At 29.4% G+C, this 26938-nt stretch overlaps 1 protein-coding gene across 2 annotated transcripts in view; it reads left to right on the forward strand.

Moving 5' to 3' along the window:
* Positions 1 to 414: 414 nt before the first annotated feature.
* Positions 415 to 26938, forward strand: part of LOC142329116 (protein SHQ1 homolog) — a 31203-nt gene continuing 4679 nt past the window's right edge. For both annotated transcript variants that reach the window (XM_075373451.1, XM_075373453.1), the window contains exons 1-8: positions 415 to 715; positions 5703 to 5896; positions 9142 to 9344; positions 12341 to 12524; positions 14844 to 15052; positions 17834 to 17957; positions 24369 to 24532; positions 26054 to 26160. In XM_075373451.1, the coding sequence (XP_075229566.1) occupies positions 573 to 715; positions 5703 to 5896; positions 9142 to 9344; positions 12341 to 12524; positions 14844 to 15052; positions 17834 to 17957; positions 24369 to 24532; positions 26054 to 26160 (1328 nt within the window). In that variant the 5' untranslated portion in view covers positions 415 to 572. The remainder of the gene's footprint in view (positions 716 to 5702; positions 5897 to 9141; positions 9345 to 12340; positions 12525 to 14843; positions 15053 to 17833; positions 17958 to 24368; positions 24533 to 26053; positions 26161 to 26938) is intronic.

Below are 26938 nucleotides of genomic sequence, written 5' to 3' on the forward strand. Positions count from 1 at the left end.
TTCATAATTAATAACTAGTTATACCTTAAAAAACTGCGGTTATGCTTAGTGTTTTCAATACATCAAACAATTTTTTTTTTAATAAAAGCAAGTTCTTGCTATAAAGTATTAGAAATGATTGCATACCATGAATAAATTCAAAGATACATATTATCCTGCACTGAAGAATAGAATCGATGAAAACAAATCTCACAAAACTGTATTTTGTATATTTTATTTTGAAGCATATATATATAAAGTGTTATGTATGTGTATATACACATACTAGAAAATGTAAAAAAATATAATGTATATAAAAACATTTTTATATTTAGTTAAAAAGATGAAGTGTGTATAACAATTGTAAAATTTTTTTTAGTTAGTTGATATAATCTACCGCCACTGCTATTTCTAGATGGCATTGGAATTCGTCTGTTTAATTTTGTATACAGCATGGTATGATTTGTTTACGTCTGTGTTGGTGGTTCGGGAAGTGCTAAAATTTGTTTTTCTATTTTATGTTGCAAATGTATTTTACATTTCACTCAGCTTGTTTTTAAGTTGTTTGTGTTCAGTAATTATTTGCTGGAAAAATGCTAACACCTTTCTTTGAGTTGACTCAGACTGACGATAAACTTTTTATTTCAATTCATGCTCCGTATTCTAACATCTCCAACGCAGAAATTTATGTAGACAAGGATGATTTTAGATTTTATTCGTCACCCTATTATCTAAGGTTTGTATTTTACCTTTGGTTTAAGTTTATACCGTGTTCTTATATGAAGTTTGTATCTCTTTTATTAGTTGATTAGCAGGTTATAATAATTTCCTTACATCCTTGATAGCCTAGACAGTTTACAGCTGCAGTACTTTTACATTAAATGCTTGAACTTCGGACTTCTCCGAAATTATTACAGGTACTATATTTTTTCCATACCTTGTTGGAGAAAACAATTGTTATTTGAAAATTGTTTTTCTATTCTAATATTAGCGTAATGTCGTGTGAGTATTTTTAAGATTCTATAAGTATATAATTGCCGGCCTCCGTAGCATGAGTAGTAGTGTCTCGGCCTTTCATCCAGAGGTCACGGATTCGAATCCCGGGCATGGCATTTTCACACATGCTACAAATCATTCATCATCCTCTGAAGCAATACCTAACAGTGGACCCGGAGGTTAAACGAAAAAGTATATAGTTGGGCAATTAAAAATTACTGATTTTTTACCAACTTCAATGAAAGGAAGAAATCTTTTACCTATACTTTATAGCTTCTCAGTTTGACGGACATGTGGTTTTTTAATGTTCAAGCCTTATTCTTTTCTAGCTGGACTTATTTCCATATTTCAGGTTTTACTTTCTAATGAAATTAGAAATGAACTTAGGATAGTCCTTTTTATCTTTTATTTTGATTACGTAACTGGATAATATGTAGGATAAAAATTAAGTTAACCAACAAAATTGTTTGAAGATATTTAAACATTTTTTTGTCATCATTGCTTAGTACGGATTGTTGTAAATAATGATTAAAACTTGATGTTATTTTGCTATTTAAAGTATTTTCATATTATAATTTAAAAAAAAAATTGGTAAACTTAGGTTAATTGGTTTAATAAGTTAAAAGAAGGAAGGAAAAGGTATTCCAGCATTCCAGAAATAATTGGCAGCCTTGTTTTTGCATTTTTATTGAAGTTCAGAATCTCTTGCTTTTTCATTACTTGTCTGATAATTTTTATTGGGCTCCCCATATTTTATCTAAAAGTATAACTTTTTTTTTACATAAAAATGTGAAATAAACAAATAAAAAACCCAGTAAATAAATAAAACTGAGTTTAATTAAAAATAAAAGAAAGTCTTTTTTCAACTTTAAATTTTTACTTCTGAGAAGTGTTATTTTTACTTTTTATGACAGTTTATACAAACTAGATTTTTATTTTAAAAATTCCTATCACAACCCACAAAAAAAAAAAACAGTTTCATTGTAAAAGTGTCAGTGAATTTTAAGGAAATAATTATTTTTTGTCATTAGGAGATTCACTAATTCTTTTTCTATGAAACCTTAATTGTAGTTGTGATACCAGTTATTTTCGTTATAATATTTTTCATCACTTTCATTTTGATGTATATGATGACATAAAATAAATAATAAAACAAGTAGACCATTTTACCTTTAGATTCCAATTGTCGATTTTCCGGCGTGTTATTTATTAATTTTTATTAGTTATTATTTACTAATAATAAATATCATATGTATATTTTTCCCATTTAATTGGTTATTACCTTATCATAGACCAGTCAATTGTAATTCATCTGTAATTTTACTATGTTTACCCTTCATATTAATAATAAATAATTCACAAAAATATAATATGACCTTTATTATTGTTATTATTATTATATATTTTAATTTAATATTAATTATAATAACATTTTGTACTGGTTGTTCAACTTAAAAGAGGCCACATCACTCACTAGTTAAACTAAATCCATATTTTTGTTAGAATGCATATGGTGTTGTGAGATGGATAAAATAGTATTGAAAATGTTGGATGACTGGAGCTGGAGTTGAAGCGGAGAGAACTGTTTATTACCTGTGCATTTGAATATTGCCAGTCTGTGTCAAGCATTGGCTTTTGAACAAGGTTATGTAATCGTTTGTTAAAATATGTTTAAATGTTGAAGATTGTGTATTGTGGTGGTAACTTATTTAGAGACAAAATTTCATGTTGTGTGTCGGTGAAAGTTCAAGGAGAAATTTGAAAAGCAAGCGCTAGTGAAAAATGTCATTCAGAAGTTAAAAAAGTTTGTGAAACATGTTCAGTGTTAGACCAGAAATGTGCCCAACATGGGTCTTGTTATTGATGCAGGTCATACAGGATATTAAAGTAGCAGGTACAAGATCTCCTCATAAATCTTTGCGGAGACTAAGCTGAGAAAAGAACATTTCACTATGCTTACTCCCCACTACAGTTAGGAGAATGCTGATATGTTATCCGTATTGAATGCAGGTTTTACATGAACTAACCAATGCTGATTATGTTAAAAGGGTTCACTACTGCCACTGGTTCAAGAACTTCATTAGAGGCAACATTGACATTTTAGAACAAAGGTTTTTCACAGATGAGGCATGGTTTCACCATGGTGGGTATGTTAATAGTCAGAACTACTGGATCTGGAGTACTAAAAACCTGCACATTTTCTTTGAATCTCCCCTACTCTCCCAAAAATAGGCATTTGCCTAGTAGGTGTATGATGTAGTAAGTGTGCAGTTTCAAGAAGATGAACGTGAATGCTAATTCCAATAGAACAGTGCTACTTGCCATACAGTTTGCTCTACTGTTGAGATTTTACAAGATTTTTTTAAGTGGAGGAATCATTTCTCAAGGATTGTGACCACCAAGATCCAAAAATAGTTTAATTTTTCTAAACCAAACTTCTTTCTATGGGGTTGCTTAAAAAAAATTGTTTATATGGCAATCCACACATCCTGCAGTTATTGAAGACAAATGTTACCAATGCCATGCAGGAAATAGACGGTACAGCTAACAAGAGTTGCCAAGAACATGATTAAACATGTTCATAGACGTGGATGGACATCATTTTCTACACCTTCTGTAAATTATTACATACGTGTTGGCCAATAAACTATTATTTATAGACTAAACTAAGTGGTGGGGCCTCTTTTAAGTTGAACGCTATGAATTTAATGTATATTTAATAATTTTTTAATTCATATTGTATTATATTTAAATGTATATTTTATTAAAAGGTTTATTCATTGCAACCTCTTGATATAGCCTAGTATTTACTTAAACTCTGATAGCTTACACTATCTGACTATACATGGAAAAAAGGAGGTTTCAATTTTTCTTGATGAGAAAAGATTAAAACTTATGATTGTACCCTGCACCATCTGACCAAATATATGTGAAATGTAATTTATTTTATATAAAGCCAACATACATAAGTTGGCTTGCTTTGGAGAATAAAAATGGCTGATTCTTTTTGTGTGAATAGAAATATTAAAAACATGTAAATCATGTCAATTAATGAATATTTATTACTGAAAATAGCTTCCATGTAAAAAAAAAGTGCATAAAAAAGTGGTATTACTTGTTATCCATTAAGTTCATATAAAGTAATACCACTTTCTTAAGAATTTATAATGTTGTTGTGAATAATATCAGTTTGCCATTTTCTTTTGTTTTTTTGGCAGAGATTCATTGGACACCCAAACAGGAGTTTGATACTTATAGGAAAATGACAAAAAAAAATTAATTTTTATAAATATAATAGTTAAAATGTATAAATATTGTTTTGTAGTAAAATTGTTGCAAATTTTCAGATACAGTATCACATGATCCATAAATTAGTTTGGTTGATTCAATTTCCAATATTCCTGCACAGCATGGCTTATATACGAGGGCTATTCAGAAAGTAAGGAACGTTTCCACCTGACGCCGCCAGGCCTGCCCGTTTTTTATATACAAATTTTAAATGGGTGCTGCAATCGAAAATCCCGCCAGTTGTGAGGTGCGGTCTGTGATTCGTTTTTTGTCGGCAAAAAACTTAAAACCAATAGAAATTCATCGGGAACTGTGTGAAGTGTACGGGAACAACGTAATGAGTGAAAGTTCTGTCAGGAAGTGGTGCATTCAGTTTAAAAATGGCCGAACAAACGTTCACGATAAAGAGAAGAGTGGACGTCCGAGCATTGTGACTGACGATCTGGTCTCCAATGTTGACGAAAAGATTCGTGAAAACCGCCGTTTCACAATAACTGAGCTTTCTCTATGTTTCCCACAAGTTTCACGGACTTTATTGTTCGAAATTGTTTCACAGAAGCTAGGCTACCACAAATTTTGTTCAAGATGGGTGCGTCACTGAGTGGTTGAGATCACAGGCGGCAGAATTCTATGACAGGAATTTCAAAGCTTGTCCACCGCTATGATAAGTGCCAGAATTTGTATGGTGATTATGTTGAAAAGTAGTATTTTAGTCCCTCTTTCACATGTATATAATAAAAGGTTTTTCTTTTACTTGGCTTTTTAAAATTCCAAAGCGTTCCTTACTTTATGAATAGCCCTCGTATATTGCTTTTCAAATCATGCTTGCCACTCATTGGTTTAAATAAGTTTGTAATACTACAGATTTGTATAGTAAATTTTTTTATTTAAATTTTGTCTATACTTATTTATTAATTACTTGTGAAGGATAAAAAATATAATTAACTTTTTAAAAGTTAAGAAAATAATACTATGCATGAGTGTGTGGTCTGTGTTAATATGGACCATCCTTCTGAACTCAGATGTGTGGTTATATACCATATGTTATATTGTTTTTATGGAGGGGTCTACATGATAATCATAAGGGTGCAAAAGTACACTTTGTTTATCTCTGGAATTATATCGGATATTAAAATATCAAACTGGAGTATAACAGTTTACCTAAATCCTAATCGAAAATGAAAGTTTATAGATATCTTAACATTGGTCCACTATTACGCTGTATTTTCTTTTGTATGGCTCTGCTTCTTTATTGTTGAAAAACATTCCAATATTTTCTCTTCCTTAATGCATTTTATAATTAACATAGAATTTGTTAAAATTTTGACTACTGGTTGGCTTTATCTGTAATTGGTATATACCAATGAAAATTAAATCAAGCGAAGCTAAACTGTAGTTATTACACTTTTATTAAACTGTACTATTTTTTTACGTTTTAGACTGCATTTACCAGGTCATGTTGAAGACACCGATGAGCCGACAGTACATTACAATGCAGATATGGGCCATTTCAATGTTGTATTGACAAAAACTGTACCTGGTGAAAATTTTGAAGATCTAGATTTAATCGCTAAATTTCTTTCTCCACTTAAGAATAGAAGAGTTAATATTAAACCTGATATACAAGTGTTAAGTAAGTTTGTTAAACAGTAAATTATTGTCATTATTATAATAAAATTCAAATATATTGATGAAAACATTCTGATCTTTTCTTGTTCTTAATGCCTTAAGATAAATTATAAAAATGTAAATATATCAAAATACAGTAAGTTAAAAGTGTTTTAATATTTATAATGTTTATAATAAATAGATATTTCATGTACGTTACAAACTCTCTTTAACTGAGCCTTCCATTAAATGAGATCTTTCTACACCTCAACTTGGATGAGATCATTGACGTATAGGCATTTTAGTTTATGATTGGCACTTTCATAAAGTTTGTGTACAGGATTTCTTCTCTTTAATTTGAGTTTATTCCTCATTTCTAATCTTTTAATAGTGCAGTGGTAGTTCTGAATTAAGCAATGATTTACTGTAGAATCCTTTCAAAGTATTTAAAGTTTCTTATATTTAAATTTTTATCTTGCCTTTATAAGGAAGCGTGCTCTCTTTATCAAGTAATGTATAAAATCAAACAAAAAAACGTTATACATTGGTGCACACTGTGTTGAATATATTAACAGTATGTATAGTAGGAATTATTTAACCACCAGACTATAAAAAGAAATAAGATTAGTTTAAGCAAATAAATCTCAAGAAATATTCCCATCCAGGGTAAATAACTATAAAGTACCCTCACAGTTAAAAACATCATTCTATTAAAATTCAAAATATTTACAGAATTGGCCTATTTAATATCAATTTTTCTCTTTACCATGGCTGATAGTGGAATGATTAAATTTTGTGAAATATGCACTCAATATGATTTGTAATTTCCAAATTCCATTTATCGAAGAAAATTACTTTTTAGTTTAATTAATATAAAAACTTTCTTGTTTTTATACTACTAACTTTACAATTTTCATATGTTGTATATTAGTTTTAATGTGTTTATCAGAGCTCTCTATAATAACTAAAATTGACAGAAGTAAGTTTTCAAATGTGTCAGAACATGTTAAGAATTAAAGTTAAAGCACTAATACTGAAAGTCATTGTAAGTTAATGTAAAAATACATGTAATAAAAAAGGAATATTATATTTATAGGTACTGAATTAAATACAAATTATTAAGTTTACAAACTCAATAATAGTAGTCTAATTAAGTTGGTAGAACTATTTAAATAATGTCAAACGCGTATAAATGAAGTATCATCATTCGTACGTGAGCCATGGACCAAAAAAGAAAGTTATGTAACAGTTAGCAAAGTATAATTAATACAGCAATTTTTAAAATATAATATGTATTGTATGCTACCTGAATATGTAGCAATTTAATAAAAATGATAATTATAACAAAAAACATGTTGTTAGTGGTATACTTTTGACTGTATCTGGTAGTTAATTCTAATTAACTTGCTGTTAAATATAATATGCATTAAAATTGAAGATACAATCCATCCTTATCAATTAGTAAGATAAATTTTTCCTTATATTTATTTTACACGTCCATCTTTAGTTTCTTTTTCTTGTTTTCATTTTGTTCTTAAAAGTTATGTGGACATTTAAGTAAAACAATCCTTGTATACTTGTCAGTTATAGTTTTAAAATGAAATGGTAGTAAGATTAGTATGTAATTTAATGGATTTTATTAACATTTATTAATATAATTACAGTATGACATTAATCTTACTGATACATCATTGTAACATGACTTTTTAAAATGTTTATTTTGATGTGCCCACTGGGCTGGTCTAATGTTTAACTCATTGCAAACATTTGTTTAACAGTTGATTTTTGAAGACGAAGATGAATTTTAAATTCTTGTAAAAATTAGTTGCTGTGATATGGATTTGAATACTAGATGGTGGATACCGGTGTACCGTGGTGGTAGGGGTTCAATTAATCACACATCTCAGGAATGGTCGGTCTGAGTCTGTACAAGACTACATCTCATTTACATGTCATACATATCATCCTCATCTCATTGGAATAATAGGGCGGTTGCTTATTGTTCACTAGTTGAACAGATTGTAATGTACACATGAGGAGAAAAAAACATTATTTTGATGAATGTAATTAAAAATTTTAGTTTTTTTTTTTTATAAAAGAACTTATGATGGAAGTACATCTGAAAATGTGTGTAAATTAAGAATGAATCGGTAAGGTAAAAATGTTTTTCTTGTATTTTACTGCTTAGGTGAATTCATTGATTTGAAAAATGTTATTTATGTTTGTAGTATGTACTGCGAAGAAGTTTATATCTTCTATTAGCTGTAAATATTTACTTACATAGCTATGTGGTGAAATTTTCATTGATTCCAAAAGAAGCAAAAGCACTATTATAAAAATACATACATGTATATTAACTTTTTTGTTTCTTTGTAGTGTGTGTAGTTTTAAACTTACATATATTTAAATATTTATAAGCAGAAATTTTTAAGTAATTGAAAGACAACTTGACTAATGAAATTTAAGACCAATCCTCAGTTACACATAGATAGCAGCTTTGCAAATGATTCATAAGTGTGCTTGGAAAAAGAACTTGGATTTGAAAAATGTCTTTTTCATGTCTTTAAATATCCTTACACAATTTCCAGTGATCTCTGTAGCCATTTCAAAATTTCTACTGTCCTGTTTGATCTTGCTACAAGGCAGTTCATCATTTAAAAGTATGTCACCATCTTGTTGGAAAAATATCAGAATTCATCTCTGAAAGACTAAGGTTTTTGAATAATGTTACGATTTAACTCTAAATGTCTATTGAGCAAAATAGGTAAGACAAAATATTATCGGCAGTAACAGCAGCTGAACTACAATTTCTTTTACTGAACCTTTCTCTGCTCTGTTAACAAGGGTTTGTAGCATTTCAGTAATGAGGGTTGAGGAAACTTAATGTAGTTCTCTTGTTTATTGAGAGACAATATATGAGATCAAGGTTTTCTATTACCTTATACTTCCAGTATCTGAGCTGACTGCATCTTCAGTTAGCTCAGATAAGATAGTCTTTTCTGTTCATAGAAAAAAATTGTATACAACCTTAAAAACTAAAAATTTTATGTTACACAGTGCAAAATTTAACTCTTAAGTATTAAAATAATACACCCTGGAATACATTTTAAGTGTGCCAAAGTTGTGCAATAAAAATACGGTAATAGATTAAAAATTGTATTTTACATTGTTAATAACAATTTTTTATTTATACATTTTCATTTTATTAAAAGTGTACAATTAAAAAAGCTTAAAGTTAAAAATGTTTCTGTTTTCATTTATTGTTCTTAGGTAGCAGCACCAATGACAATGTTGACAACAGTGGTGATGATGATAATAATAATGAAGGTAATAGCGATGGTAGTTCAGATGAATGGTTGATAGATCAGCAAGTGCCATCGCCAATTCTGCAATCCGTTTCAGAAACTGTTAATTTTAATAAATCTAAATATGGCTTTGCAAATAAAATGGACAATGTTTTTAATATTGTTAAGGTATTAACCAGTTTTATTTATAATTTGACTTTTTATCACTTTATTTCCTTTTTTTCAGTTTGGCCATAATGAGATGGGTTTTTTCTAGTTGTTTTTCTCTTATTGATAACTGTTTGAAGGATATTTTTTATTTGAATATTTATAAATTTTTTTGTTACAACTCTTTTATTACGTAAAATTGTTTCTCTGTTTTAAAAACTAGCAGAAAATTGCCACTGATTAATCTTGTCTTGATTAAATTGTCACTTGATTGTCTTCAAATCAATCTAATAGTTGCAATTAGTTTATCCTGGATTCATTGAAGAGATATTTGTAACATATTAATAAACTTAGCTGTACAATAATGTGTTGCTTTTTATAGAATAGATAACAATATTCACGATAAAGGAAATGATGATTCATATGAAACTGATTCCATAATAGCATTGAAATCATGAATGAGGTACGAGTAGTGTAATATCTTTAAAAATTGACTGTCATTTAGTCACATCTGTCCAAAAATACTAGATACAATAATGCGTGACTCTTAAAAGGGTTGGTTGAAACGTAATACTCACTGAGGCATAATGGGAGAACAAAATGTTGCACTAAGTGACAGATACTCTCATCTTTTAGTTTCATTCCTGTATTACTAATGTGCCAGAACTTGATCCAGGTTCTCTTATTTTCTGTTGGTCATTGTTATTATAGAGTTCAGTAAGCCTTGTATTTCAATGCATCTGAAGCAACATGTGATTGAATTTTTAACAGCGGAAAAAATGAACACTAATTATTGTAGCTATTGAAGTTACATAACAATGCCATTTATGGTAATGAAACTGATGATTGATGTTCTGTGAGTAGGTGTGGAATAAAAATTTGTACATCAAACCTCGTAAAGTAATTATTGAGGATGAATCTCACAGTTACTATGACTGATGAGAAAAGCATCAAAAGGAAGTGAATTGCTTGATTCAAAATGATTGTTGCATCACACAAAGTGCATCATCATCATCAAGTATAGCGTATTGTAAAAATAAACAAGTAGGAACATTATTACATGATATGTAAAATCTATTTGTGGTGATTGTCGTGCAAACTCCCAGAAAATAACAATACGATGAAAGGAATGTTGGTAACAACTTCTGAAATGTTATCATTTCGAGGGAAATGAATTCCTCTTCAATAATGTGACAGGAGACAAAACTTGGGTACATCATTATGACTGAGAAAAACTGCAGGGTATAGATTTGTGTCATTATGGTTTGCCACAGTAAAAAAAAAAATTCAAAACGACCCTAAAAAATTCTCTTCACAGAATTTTTGGATTCCAAACATGTTTAAAAATGAAAGCTGGGTCTGGATGATTGACAATTCATGGAATCAACAATTCTGCTGGGCATTAATGCTCGGTCACAGAAATTATGTGGAACTGCTGAGGGACTTATGAAATTGAAATTTGGACCTATTCCACACCCTCCATATTTACCAGATTAGTACCCTGCAATTTTCACGCCTTTTTGCAAGAAGAGTGATCTTAATCTTAACATGAATGATGACCTGAAGTATGCATTGTGGTCATGGATCAAGGAAAGACCCCCCTCCCCCAACATTCCCATCTTTGGGAAAAATATGTTGCTGTACAACAATAAACGCAAGTTTTTGTAGCAAATAAAATATAGTTTTATGCCATATTGGTTTCATTTGACTATCTCCTTTCATTTGTCAGTTATGACTAATGTGCAATATATCTCGGCCACCTCTTGTATATTATTTGAAATAAATCCATTTTGCTTAGAAAAGTGTCATTAATCCAAAAATTCTGTTTTTCATTTTTTGAACTGACCTGTTCACTATATACTTTTCCAATTTTTATAATACATAAGATTAGGAAAGTATTGCTATTAGCAAAACCAATTTCCTATTTTCTTTAAATGTCTGTATTGTTGACACTCTGTATTTAATAACACTAATTTTTTTTCATGTGTGTTGCCATGTTGCCAACTGTTTAAACTGCTGTAATGAAATTGGTTTAGTAGCTTATGCATTAATGAAATTAATTTTATTAAATTTAAAAAAAATTGGCCTACAGGCTATTTTATTTCAAGTAGAGTTTGACTTAATGAATCGTTTACTAATGTTAATAACATAAAAACAAAAAAAAAAAATTCTATAATAGATTGGTTATTTGAATTAATTGAGGACACGTTAGTTAACTTTTGTCTTTTGCTGGGTATGTTGTTAAGGACAGTTGAAGGAAACATCATTAAATTGGTCACATAAAATCAGATGAATCTCTATGGCAGAGTGGTAGCATCTTGGCCTTTATCTGGAGGTCCTGGGTTCAAATCCTTCTTCAGGCATGGCATTTTTTATACTCTACAAAATTTCAGTTCTGTATTTCCAAGTACAAACTTCAGGCTTCTGTGGCAAATTAATTCAAGCAAAAAAAAATAGAAAAGTACATGGTGAGATGTTAATTTGAAAAACGACTTTCTTTTTAACTTAATTTCCACCGGGTTATTACTCTCGTATTCTGTCACTTTACCAGCATCCCAAAACCTACTGCATAAGTCTTTGGATGATTTCTCTACATTGCACCTTACATTTAATATCTTCATCATCTAACCAGGTGTGTTTTAGTGGATTATAAATGGGTTAAAGTTATTCAGGGTAAACATAGAATTTGTTGAATGAAAGTGAAAAAGGACATTTCCATTGAATTGAATTATGCTTTGATTTGCGTCAGTAGTGACAAATCCATGATTCACCCATAGTAACAATCCGGCTAAGCATATTTTTTTTATTGTTGTATTGCAGGAGAATGATGTTCTACATTTTGGCAGGTGTTATTTTAGGATCAGTTATTATTATGACCAACTAAGCTACAAAATAAGTTAAATAAAAGTCATGTGTATATTGAATTAGAGCCTGGACTAGTCATTATAATTTTGGATTAAAAAAATAAAAGTTAATTATTGTATATTCATGTTTTTTATTGTTTGTTTATTTTTTAGGATGAGTTTCGAGAAATATTTGATATAATAAATGTTGAGGAGACATTCAGTGAGGATCGTAAAAGATTAAAAGAAACAGCTGAAAACAGTGACTTCAGTGATGACCATTATCTTTTTGATTTAATGGAACCTTCACCATTATTGTTGGAATCATTACAGTTTAAAACTACTTATAGTGACAATGGTGAGCTGTAATTTTGCAGTATTTTTTAAACAATTCTTGTGTATATGAGTATGTATGATCTAAAAAATAAATTATTTAATTTGTTTGAGGGAAAGGTTTTAACATTTTATTTTTTTAAGTGTTTTCTTAGACATCAGTAAAATTATTTTAGTCTCAGTTTCATTATATAAGCTGTTAGATTGTTAATGTTATACTACTTATAGTGTTTTTATAACTGTGAGGTTTATCTCAGTTTTTAAGAAATTTTATTATCTTTTTTATGTGTCTGTAAAAAATATATTCTTAATTTTATATATTTAAAAAAAAAATTTTTAATAATTATTTTATAGTTGGTGGTTTTACTTGTACACATGGTTAATGCGCAATAAAGGTTAAATATATATTTTATTCAAATTGGTATATAATTATTTAGGGATTGATCACAGAGTGGAGCGGTCAGATATTCTATTCTGTTAAATTATAAGAATTAAAAAACAAAAAAAAACTGTAAATATAGTCAACGCATGAAATATGTATCTTTGTTTATGTTTAAACCTTTTGTGTTTAAAAAAAATAATTAAAATAATTTTCTTGACTCTTGACCAAATGGATCTGATATTTAAAAGTATATGTATATATATTTTTTTTCTTAATCATGTGTGAACATAGTTTGTGCAAATTCTCATTTTCTCTAAATTTAAAATTAATAAGAAAATAGAAAATACCGTCATGTGTGAAGCGAGATCTGTGATCAATCTCTTTATCCAAGAAATATGTGATCGTGCAGTTTCACTGACAAAGCAAGGGAGTTTATGGAGATGTGTAATAAATATTAAATCTTAGTTGCAAGTGTGTTATACATGCAGTTATCAAGTTGTTTCATATTTAATCATTTCTGTTGCCAGTTTAGTAATTTCAACTATAAAGCTGTCAACATTCATAATTCTCTTTAACCAATTTACTATTAATGATAAAATGTTAAAATTAGACATATTTTTATTTGTTTTTGATAAGGTCCCTTATACTATATCTGGTGTTTTTGATCTGAATTCCTTTGTGGTCAGTATGCAATTTTGTTTTTATCATGATCAGTTTTTTTTTTTTGGGGTGCATTTTCTATTATTTTAGTAACCTTTCAGCGTTATTATTGTAGAACATAAATTTATTTGCTTGAACAATCCTGGTTGCACTGATTTTTCATCAATTATAATATCTACAGGTATTTAAGAATCATTCAGATCCTATTTATTTGTTTACTATGATTTTATTCATATCACCTTCACATTTTTTTAAGTTATATTCATAATTTTTCTTTTTTACAGCCATTTCTGTGAGACTGACATTCAATTTTTTTTGTATTAGTTAGATCAGATTGATTATAATTTTGTATAGGTATGTTTTAACTCAGGTTTGTTTGTTTAAAATTTGAGTAACAGAATACAACTTTAAAAAATCAGTTATCTCTTTCTCGCCATCATGTTGATATTAAATTCTCCCATGAAAATAATCTTTTTGCTGTAGTCAAAGTCTTTTTCTAATATTTGTTTTAGATAATCAATGAAATCATTTGAATTATAACTTAGAGAGATCTATAAGAAGTAGCTCTATAAATTCATTATAATTATTCATTCTACCATATATATTTTCAAGTATCATATGTATTTTCTGATATAAATGCTATTCCTTATTTTAATTTAATATCATTATGTGCATAAGTTATTTTCCAGCCAGTGTGTGAAAAAATCTCTCACCATCATGTTATTGTAACAGTTTTTTAATTATTTCTCTGATAATTTCCATTGTTACCTTCTTAATTTATACAATCCTCTTTTCAAGTAAAATTTGAATCTCTCTCTTTTTCTCCCCAAACATTGTAATCTGCAAACAACATCGTGTTGCTAGATTATATACCATTTTACCTTTTACCATTTATTTATTCACATTTTGTCCATTTTTAATGTAGACTAACTATTATAATGAAAATATGTGCTCAGTAACATGAAATTGATATTGTGAAGAACATAACTTGTGGGGGTGCTTCAGACGGTCTAAAAATATATTCCTTTTTTATTTTAACAGTCTTATAAACATATACAGCAGTGTTGGAATAAGAGTGATATTAAAATATGAGATTGTGGATTAATTTTGTGTTTATATAGACTTAGTGAATGAAGATTTAGTAATGATATATAACTGCATGTCCATAGGTTGCAAGGATTATCGAGATATAAATGAAAAGTTATACTGAATAAAAGGTTAATTAGTTGAATAAAATTTGTTTTTCAAAACTATATTGATATATAATTATCTGAATTTCTCATGCAATTAATATTGTTTCAGTGAAATTGTCTGGTTCCGAATCAGATTTATTGAAAAATTTTGGTAATAAAGAATATTTGTTAAGCAAGGATGAATGTAAAACTGCATATTTTTCTCTGGTTGATATATTGTTTGCCTATGCTTATGATCAAAGAACAACTCTTGGAGAATCAACTGTAGAATCTGCTTGGACGATTAATAAATTAAGTGCTACATTATCATGGCTACAGGTTTTTAACATTTTATTATATTAATAATACTTAATACCTATCTTTGTTGATTAGGTATCGTATCTTTATCAATATGGTTATGCTTTTATTGAATCTGGGGCAAGATGATAAACTGTTCTGATCAGAGGTGGTCCCTCTGTGGGTTGATTCCCTTTCTTTTTCATTCCCTCATCCTTTATTCAGTCCCTGTTGGACAGTTCTGTGAGAATTGAATCAATTGCCTTGACTTCATATGTGAATCAATTGCCTTGACTTCATATGTGAATCAATTGACTTGACTCCATACGTGTGTCTGTGTGTCATACTTGCATTTTCTGGCAGCCAGGAAAGTATCTGCCTCTATTGGAGGTCAGCAGAGTAGCGACTCTTTGTCCCTGTGAAACTGCACTGTTTCCTAACCCTGGTGATTTAATGACTTCTGTTTTCCTTAAAATTGACTTTTTGCAATTTAATGTTTGAATTTATATTTAAAATTTGTTACATGAACATTTATAAGTTATAAAAAAGGAGTTATAAAATACTTCAAAAATAATTATGGTAAATTACTGTAAAATTATGGTGAAGATTTTTTTTCTCATGACAAGAATGTTGTTATATTTATAACTTGATTTTGATCTTTTGGGATGAATTAAGGAATTAAGCTTAATAAATAAATAAAAAACTGCATTGTGCTTGTGCAGCAAGTAGGTAGGAAGTAGGGTCCTGGGATCGTTACATTTGCTACAACCAGGTTATACTGATAGCAGGTATGTGTTGGCTGTACATGTATAGGTCCATGAGTACAATATGGGCCTGATGGGGCCTGGCTCACATCTACAGAACTGAAACCCAGGAAGTAGGGATCAAGGTTAAGATGAGAAAGGAATAGACTGCATTTGTGATAGAACATTTTACCTAAAAGGACAAACTATATGTGGTGACCTGTAACAGAATTTGCCAAAAATAGTGTTTTGAGAGCTTTCCAAATTGGTACCTACTCAGGTCACAAAGATCAATACATTTTACTCTGGATAAGAGCAGCCTAATATTTATAAATGATTTTCTACTACATTGTTTATAAAAATGATTGTATCCTCTGGAAATTAAAGACAAAAGAAATGATTCACCTTTCCTATTGCATTATTTTGTGGCTTGTGAAAATATTCAGTTTTAACTATAAATCATTCAACACATCCCAACTGTAGAGGAAAATTCTTTATTGATACCATGATAGTGGTGATAATCACTTTGGTAATTTAATTTTGAATTGTTTTATACAATATATATTCAAATTCTTCTCTGCCTTCATAGAGTTTAGTTTTTGTGTTTGTAGAGACTTTTCATAGAAAATAGGTTTATCAAATTTTACTTAAATACCTTACTTCTAATGTAAGTGGTTGATAACTTCTTTGTGATTTTCAGAACTTAACCTTCATTATGAATTTATTATGAAATAAAAATTGATCTCAATCTATTTATAGAAGATAAGCCCTTAAAATGGATTCTTACTAGCTAAGAACTATATCTTATTCTGCTGTGAAATAAAGCTTACTTGGCTTCTCTGAATATTAGATTTCACTTCATTGAAGAAGAAATATCTATGAATGAAAATATTATAAAGAAACTGCTGGTCTTTATGATGGAGTGGTAGCATCTCTGCTTTCTGTTCAGAAGATCCTACTTCAAATTCCATTCAGACATAGCATTTTTCATGCGTTACAAAATCTCGTTTCAATCCACATTTTCACACACAAGCTTTAAGTTTATGTGGTGTATTATTAAAAAAAAGAAAAGAAATGTGTTTCTGTTAAGATTAATATACTTATTGCATAGTGTATGTTTCATTATTGCAGTTGAATTCATGTACGTTGCTGAATGAAAAAGTTTGAAAAATTACTGGGAAAATAAAATTGTTGAGTTGCGGTAATATGTAAAATGATATTAATGCTTTTTTTAAATAGTAAACGTTTTTTAAAATTACTATCCTCTTCCATATACTTGTGTATTAGCCTAAAAGCCAACTGTTTAAATAATGTAGATAATGAATTTTGTTCTCAGGATAATACATAAAACCCTATGTTGTAAGTCAGACTTGATTCAATAAAATGATAAATTAACTTGTATCATAATTTAATAAGGTATATTAGTATTAAGTTATTTTATAAAAGTATTGCCTTTGTATGTTTTCTTATATCTGCTTTAGTTATATTATTAAAATGTAAGCACATTTCTTAGAATATTATCACATTATATTAAGTAAGTGATTGTTTCTTTTAAACTTTGAAATTAATCGTTAATATACTTTAGCGACTCTAAGAAAGTGAATAAGAAGATATTGACTGACTGGAAATGTGAGTTCAAAAGGTTTGATACCACTTTTGGGTTTCTTTATGCTTTATTTAGCTCAGGGAGTAAAGGAAGCATACATTCTTTGCAAAAAATTAAAAAGTCAGTATTTTACAATAATATCAATTTGTAACTCAGAATATGTTACTGAAAGAAATTTCTTTAATTTGAATTTTATTACTCAGACTGATTATTGTATTTTTAAAACTAATTTAAGTTTTTAACTCTACATTTATGTCTTAACGCATGTGCACATGCAATCAGAGAGTATAAATCAAATTATTATGGACTGTTTTTTAAATTACTCTTTTATATTACTCTTTTTATATTACTCTTAAATTTGGCTTAATTGAATTAATTTTGAAAAAAAAATTTGTGCATGAAATTGATCTAATCAAATGTGGTTATTGTTTAATTTTTTGGTTTTGGTTTTATATTGTGTATTTTGTAATTAAGAGTTTCAGTAATGTGAAAGAAGTTGTTATAAGTTGTATGCGTCGGTCTCTGTGCTATCCGCTCTTTAGACATTGGGAGTTGTCAATGGGAGTACTTGATGACACCATAAACATATTGAAGTCTGGTGAGTAAATGTATATTACAGTGAAAAATATGATCCAATAATTTTTTCCATGTTAACAGAATTATGTATTATAGAAATAAAAATGGATAACATCTAACACAAATTGGTCATTTACAAATATTTCCTTATGATAAAATTATGTAATAAGCATTACTATTTAGTATTACATAATATATATATGTCATACTTTTTTATTTTTCAAATAATTTTGTTATTAAAAAGTTAAACAAATCTGAAAAGCAAATGAGTAGTAGTCATCTTGAATACAATCTTTCTGTCTGTACATTTCTTATGGTGTATAATCCAGTAAAAAATTTTGAAATTTTTTTTCATAATGTATTCTTTTCTTCATTCATCAGTAATTTTTTTGGAAAAGGTTTTGTTTTAATGGAACAAATCATAAATATAAAATGCCAATATCAGTTGGATCAGAGAAATACTTTGTATTATCTGTTTTTATTGTTAAACTTTTTCCACTGTACTCAATTAAATGTATAAATTTGTGTACACGCATATATATATATATATATATATATATATATATATGAGAGTAAATATGCTTGTATGCAATATTCAATAAATTTCCAGAATCATGTTCCTTAATTATTGAATTCTGTTAAACATGTGATTAATAAAAATGATTAATTATATAATTATTATTTTATCATTATATAATATAATTATTGTTATTATGTAATTAATAATAATTAAAGGTTTTAAAGCTATTGGGTCTTTTCAACCTTCCCTGTGATCACTTCAGAAGAGGGCTTCTAACTGATTTTGATTACGTTACCTCTTGGGTGTATAGGAAGGGGAGGATTGATCCATTTGTTCCCAGCGAAGTGTTCAGATTTATGAGTATTATTAGATTGACCAGCAGTGTATGGCTAACTGCCATATACTGCTAAATATATGGCTTTTTTCCTGAATTATGTAATACAGAACATCATAAGATGTGTTACAATTGCACAATTTAATACTATCAAGTTGGGCATGACAGTATATGATAGCTAAAATCCCCATCTACAAACCTGCAATAATGCATTGAAATCCATTTACCAGTTTGTTTTCAGCAGCAGTTAAAATGGAGTCAAGTACGGTCAGTATATCAACATGGTTAAAACAATGCACAGTAAAAGAATTTTCAACAGCAGAAAATGTGATCCTACAAATATTTTTATAATAATTTAAAAGTAGTATGGCAGTGAAACTGTTGACAGGGGTACTGTGAGTAGGTGGGCTTTTAAATTTTGTGAATGTGAAGCTGGTAAAGTGACAATTGAGGATGCACTTTGCAGTGGACGACCAGTTTCTGTGACTGACATGAAACATCGTAAGGAGGTGGACGATTTGCTTCAAAGTGACCAACGAATCACCCAGAAAAGCATCACTATTCAGTTAAGCATATCTAAAGAACAAGTAGGCCATATTGTCAAGCAATTAGGTTACTGTAAAATCTATGTGTAATGGGTACTGTGCAAACTGACAGATGAACATAAGCAGTGTCGTGTCAAATGTTGCAAAGGACTTTTTACAGTGCTGTCGTACCAAAGGAAATGACTTCTTTTTCAATATTGTGGCTGGGGATGAGAGTTGGATACATTATTACGACCCGGAAGAAAAAAGGCAAAGCATGGGATACAGACATTACAAATCGCCAAAACCCAAAAAATTCAAAACTCAAGCCTCGGCGAAGAAACTTCTTTTGATGGTATTTTGGGATGCCAAACATGTTTATCTGACTGAGTATCTGGAACATCGGACGACTGTAAACTTTGAATGGTACATCAAGACATTAAGACACCTCAGATGATGAGTATGTTGCATTCAAAAGACCACCATCCCCATAATCTTGCAACATGATAGTGTATGGCTTCACACATCGCATGCCACTACAGAGTCTCTCCGTAAGCTGAATTTTGAGCTTATCCGCATTCATACTTGCCAGATTTGGCTCCGTGCAACTTCCACTTCTTCCTCATCTCAAGAGGGATTTCAAAGGTAATCATTACATCACCGACGATGAGATGAAGGAAGCTGTAGCCACTTGGATCCAAGAAGACCGCCAGAATTTTTCAGTGACAGAAAGCAAAAACTTGTCACACATTGGGAAAAGTGTATGAAAAGTAAATACTGCATTTTGTGGCTATGGTATTGTACTTGGATTAATTTTTTATTTTATTCCAATATCCCTTTTCATTCCCATGCTACCATATATGTGTAAAATTTATCAGCCGAGCCTCATACATACACATTTTTGAACACCGTGATCTGTTAGATCGAGAGTGTACTTGATGCATGTAAAAGTTAGCCTTCAAATTACTAACAAAGCCTATTATTGCTAAACAGAAATTTTTTAATATATTTAAAATTATTTAATTTAATGTAAATTTAATTCTATCAGTTCAAACAGTTCTCTGCTCACACGTTAATAGAGACTTAATTAATTCAATTAAAGTTCATTAATTCAGTTCATTAAAGTTTGTCCTTCCAACTGGCAAATCTCCACTATTATATATATATTATATATTATATATATATATATATATATTTTAAGAATTTAAACTTTTATTCAGTTAAAACAAAATTAAAAATATGAAAAATTAATTAAAATTAACATTACAAATTAAATTGTAAAAATGACGTCAAGGTATAACATCAATTCAAACAAACATGGGTAAAAATTTGGTTGCAAGTGGTCGAGTAGTTTTTTTGTTTATTATGAACAAAATATATTATGAAATACTGGGCATTTTCTGAGCTGCCCAGTATTTCTTCATCCGTTCAGATCTTGCTTTCTTTTCTTCATCCGTAAACACCTTCTTTGTTGTATTTTGTCGTTTGTCTGTCTTTTGTTTAAATCTAATGCTTTTGTCTTTTAGCTTTGTAATTTTTCCAGTTTTATTCTGTAGGTCAGTCAGGGAAATTCCCAATTCTTTCATATCTTCTCTAATTTCTTTGATCCATCCTACTTCTAGCTTTTGGAATCAGAGCTTTTCAATGATATTTCTTGACAGTCTTGTTTCCGGTGTCCTTATGAGATGACCAAAGAAAGAGATTTTTTTTTCCGCATAGTATCAGTAACAGGCTCTATTTCTCGATACACCACCTCATTTGGCACAATCCACCATTGGCCTTTTTTTGGTGTTTTTTATTGATACACATTCTGACAATTCTCTCTATTTTCAAAATTTTTTCAATTCGGTTTTTCTGAGTGATTTTGAAAAGGGTCTCGCTTCCGTAGGTGACTTCTGGCTGAACTACAGTTTTATAATGTTTAAGTTTTGTTTTAGCAGAAAGGCATTTTTTGTTATATGTTGACCAAGTTACTTTTTGGGATTTAATCATTTTATTTGTCCTGTTTTGCCATGTCACTTTTTCATTTAAATTATAAGTTATTATTTCACCTAGATATTTAAATTGTTTTACTATTTTAATTTTATGATTGTTTACCGTAATGACCAGAGGATCTATGGCCATTAGTTCAGTTTTTTTGAAAGAGATATGAAGCCCTATCTTTTGTGCTAGGTTTTGAAGGCTCATGATTTGTGTTTTGGCTTCTTGAATATTATTTGCTAAAAGAGCGAGGTCATCTGCAAATCCTAGGCAATTTAGTGTGATGGAGTTTTGCTTAGTACCCATTTTTATATTTTTGGGATTTATTTCATACCATTTTCTCATGACAAATTCGAGGGCGCAGTTAAAAAGGAGTGGTGAGAGGCCATCTCCTTGCCTCAATCCAGTTTTTATGTAGAAGGGTTGAGAGAGTTCTCACCTCTGAATTTCACTCTGGACTGGGTATTGGTTAAAGTTAATTTTATCATGTTTACGAGTTTAGGGTGAAGGCCCAGGTTTCTCAGAATATTCAGCATGGATGGTCGGTGTATACAATCATAGGCCCTTTTAAAGTCAACGAAGGTGATTATTAGTTGTTTATTATAAGTTTTAGGGATATTATTTGCTCTGGGCTACCTCTCCATGGCCTAAATCCCCCTTGGTATTCCCCAAGTTCCAGTTCAAGTTGGTCTTTGCATCGGTTGTATATGATTCTCCACAGAATTTTGTATGTGTAATCCAGGAGAGATATGCCTCTGTAGTTTTCCGGATTAGTTTTATCCCCTTTTTTATGTAATGGATGAATGAGGGCTGTGGTCCAGTTATCTGGAAGTTTTTCTTCGTTCCATATTTTCACGAGGCATAGATGTAGGGAAGTTTTGATTGAATAAACTGATGAGTGTTTCCAGAGTTCTGCGAAAAGCTGGTCTTCTCCGCTTGCTTTGTAGTTTTTTATTTCATTTAAGGCTGCGAGAACTTCTTGAATTGTTGGCGGGTTGATATTTACCGGTGAAGTTTTAACTGGAGTTTCAGTGTCAATCTCAAAAAGCTTTGGGGAGTCGTCACAGTTGAGGAGTCTATTGAAGGTTTCTGCCAAAATGTCAGCATATTCTTTATTGGTGTGGGCCGTATTTCCTTTTTTTCCTCTCAGCATAAGGGTGGGTGGTTCATATCTTTGAAGAGCCTGACCAAAAATTTTATAATAGTCTTGGGAGTTAGTTTTCTTAGAACTTTCTTCTATTTGCAGAATCAAGTTTTTTTGGGCTTGTCATTTGGTTCCTCTTATAATTTTCTGAGTTATTTCCCTTTGTTTGGTGAATTCATGGTTAGATTCTTCAGTTTTCTGGGTTTGGTGGTTGATCCAAGCCCGGTGTCGGTCTTTGAATGCTTTGTCACATTCTTCATTCCACCATTGGTGTTTTTTCTTGGGTTTATAGCGGCTAGTTCTTCAGCTATTTCTTTCAGTTGGGATGTCAGTTCTTTTAAATTATTAGTTAATTTGATTTTTTTTTGTTTCTTCAAAGATGGCATTGTTTATTAATTTATGTGGATCATAAGCTCTTTTGTTTTTAGGTTGGGATTTTTTGTTTTTATGCGGGGTGAATTTTATTTTAACTTTAATTAAGTAATGGTCCGATCCAGTATCTGTTCCTCTCAAGACTTTTACATTATAAATCTCCTTGTGATAATTCCGGTCCATGCAAACATGATCGAGTTGCCATTCCCCTTTTTTCCAATCTGGGTGTTTCCAAGTCTTCAATTTGTTTGGTTTCTCATAAAATAGATAGATTTTGAGATCATGTTATGGTTTCTGCAAAATTCGACAAGTCTATATATTATAAATTATTTTATAATATAGATATTATTTATTTTGTTGAAGAATATAAAAAGAAAAATGTTCTGTTGTTGTTCCATAGTGCTATAAAAGAATCATTGGTCACTTGGTTTTTTTAAAATTGAAATAGTCCTTCACCTATCCATCACTACTTAAAAGTAGAATTAATACATACTGTTAAAATTATTAAGGCTAGTATATTTTATTATTCATTTTATTTGATTTCTGTTGTTGCATAACACTTAGATCCCAAAGGACAGTAGACTACATATCATGTATAAAGATAACTTGAACGGTATTAAAAAATCAGAGTTTTTAAAAAAGGTATAGCTTGTATTCATTTTTTTTTTATGTTGGAACAAACATATATTTAAGAGTAGCATTTAGTATATTCAATACATGTAACTTTAAATACATATGTTTAGAATAAACTATTATTTTATACTGTTGTTTTAACATTCAAACTGTTTATAAACTTTTTCCTAAAATTTTAATGTAAAAACCTCAGGTCACAGATCAATTATTATAATTGTGAAATCTCATTTGAGTGTAATTCTTGAAAATATATATGTATAATATAATAAATATAATATATTATAATATATAATATAATATATTATAATAAATATAATATGTACTGATTCATAGTCTTTTATAGTAAATAAGTAATAAATAATTTTGTATGACGGAAAGTTTTCCAAATGATAAATAAGCTCTGATTAAAATAACCTTATAATTCACATTATTTGTTGTGTTATTGCTGTTTTTGGCAATAAAAGTAAGTTTTTACATACCAAATAGAGTAGCTTAAAAATGTATTTCAGTCTTCTCACAGTGATTATAGGAAAGTAATGCAGCTAAGTTTTAGTTGTTAATAAAAAATGCATCTCGTAACTTAAAAATGTTCATAACTTATTAAGTAAACGATTTAAAAATGCAAGCTTTAAAACAATCCTTCACAAGATGTTAGTTGATTTTATTGATCCTTTACTTTTATAGAATGTAAAATTAAAAAAAAAAAAAAATAATAATTTTTAAGTAACAAATAATTTATAAAGAGAGCTATTTATAATAAACTTGAACTGGGATAGGTAGGGTAGTTGAAGTGAGAAAGGGGCATGATCTTCAACTTGTGATTAATTCTAGAAGTAATATATATATATATATATATGTTATGATTCTTTATTTAGTTTGCTTATCTTTGCAGTATTTGTTTACAATTAATGTTCTTCGTTTTTCAGGTAATAGACAAGTATTGCGTTGCTTATTGGGAATACACAAGTTATTTAATAGTAGTGAACCAAGATATATATTAAATCAGTTGTATATCACTGATTATTGCATTTGGTTACAGAGTGATAATATCAGTAATAAACTATTAAAATTATCAGATCAAGTTTATGAGGTATGAAAAGAATCTATATTCATAGCGATCACTGCTGTGTTACAGCAGGGCATTATTTCTGACTATTAAACGTAGAGTATTTTTTTTTATATTGGTTGTGTAATGATTAGTTTCCTTACCGTACTTTTAAAAGTATGTATTTTTTGCAGGTAGGTGAATATGTAGTTTTTACAATCGATCTGACATAATATAAAATCATAGTTTAAATCTTAGAGAAATGTATTTTTTAACAGTCTATAGTTTTTAAGTCTTTTGTTTATTTTTATTTAACTATTTAAATACAGAGAGTCAAAACTTATGTTGCTTCCTTGAGCTTTTCTCTTACTTGAGTATTTGTTTCCTTTGCCTGTATTGTCAGCTATCATCCAATAAAAAAATTTAGTGTTTGAAATCTTTTTGAAAAAGTATCTGCAAAATTTTAAAGTCATATTTTACTTTTGAAAATTATGTTTAAATTGTAAAAAAAAGATTTTATTTATTACGTTTATTTTAAAATTTTATTTTTCATTTCATTAGTTAATATGAGATCTGGTGTAAATCTATTTAAAATATTTAGTTACTTAATGAGAAAGTTTACTTCAGTTGTAAACTACCTAAAATATAAAATAAAATTTTGTATTAAAATAATCTATTGATAAATCAATAACAACTCATTTTTTCTGTATGTTACAAGTTTTGATTAGCAACTTAAACTGTCATCAAATGTCTATGTTCCATTCAAGCAAAATTAAATTGTATGGAAGATTTAATGAATAAATAATAATAAAAATTATGTAAAAATGTGTATTACATTGTTCTGAGCTAAATAATGCCTGGTGGCTGTGGCAATATATTGCTTCCAGGCATGCAGAATTCAACCCACTGGGTTGGTCAAGTGGTGAACTCGTCATTGCAAATCAGCTGATTTCAAAGTCGAGAGTTCTAAGGTTCAGATCCTAGTAAAGGCAGTTACTTTTATACAGATTTGAATACTAGATCATGGATCCCAGTATTCATTGGTGGTTGGGTTTCATTTAACTACACATCTCAGCCAGGAATGGTCGATCTGAGACTGTACAAGACTACGCTTCATTTACAGTCATACATATCATCCTCTGAAGTAATACCTTATGGTGGTTCCAGAGGCTAAACAGAAAAAGAAAAAGAGGTATGCAGCAGAACTTAGCCTCATGCAGCAGCAGCAATAAAAATTCACGACTGATTTAATAATGTAAGAAGAATTGATTTAAAACATGCATACTACATATGGGTTACTGTGGTACTAATTAAAGCATTCATTCTTCTACCTTCACTTTGTTTTCTATTCACTTTTTTACTTATTTCTGTTTTTTATACGTACTAGTAAAGTAAAAAATAAGTTTACTAACGTAAGCAGTTCAGTAGTTATTTTTGGTAGCATTAGTTTAAAGATTATTTAGTAGTAAAAAAAAAGCAAAAACAAAGCGATATACTATTGCAAAACATATACGATATACAAATTGCAAAAACAAAGCGATATACTGTACTTGAATTTTTTTATAGGTTAAAGAAACATTAACAAAGTCAGAAGTCTGTTTAGATATTGATATACTCGAAATTGCAGCATATTCTACTTTAGATGATTTTATCACTGATGACAATAGTAACAGGTTAGTAGTCATAATAAAGAAATATCATCTTGATAACCTATTTAATTAATTTTAGCCGATTAGACCTTTTTTGTCCAACCTTGTTTTACAATGGATAGTGGCTGATTATTACTATTAATTACTTACTTGGTTTTGATAAAAACCTGTAGATTTACAAAATCTTTGCTAATTTACTAGCCAATATCTGTGGTTCTTACATCTCACATGATTCTTACATCTAGTGGAATAAAAGGAATTCTCAGATCCTTCAAAACAATATTTCCATTCAAAACTTTTCCTGTTTCTCATTGTTATAAAGTTTTATTATTGACAAGTCCATCATGTTAATGAGGATTCATTATTACTGAATGATTTGAAAAGGTTTTGTGAGTGGGGATAAATCAAGTAGTATGAGGATAAATGTTTTGGATGCAAACTAACATTCTGAACATGTTAGAATTAGAACTTCACAAGAGCCAAGCGTTCAGTTCTTAAAATTCCATACTTTTTTTGTTAATTTGGTTCTGTTAGTCATCTCAAAAAACATAAACTAACATATGATCCTGTAAATGATCATTTTATAAAAAAAGAAAATATCCAAGCTTCAGTTACAAAATTACATTTCAAATTTTGGAAGTTGGTCTGAACTCATATCTCACCACCACCTGTTTATCTATCTATATTAATAAAAGTTGCAGTAAGATTTCATGTTAAGTATTTTTTTCGTATTTTTTCTTTGATGATCAGTAATTAGATCATTTTAAAGTGCAGTTCTATTCTGTTCTTTGTTAATTTTTTT

Source organism: Lycorma delicatula, chromosome 8 (assembly GCF_047948215.1).
Source record: "Lycorma delicatula isolate Av1 chromosome 8, ASM4794821v1, whole genome shotgun sequence".
NCBI lineage: Eukaryota > Metazoa > Arthropoda > Insecta > Hemiptera > Fulgoridae > Lycorma > Lycorma delicatula.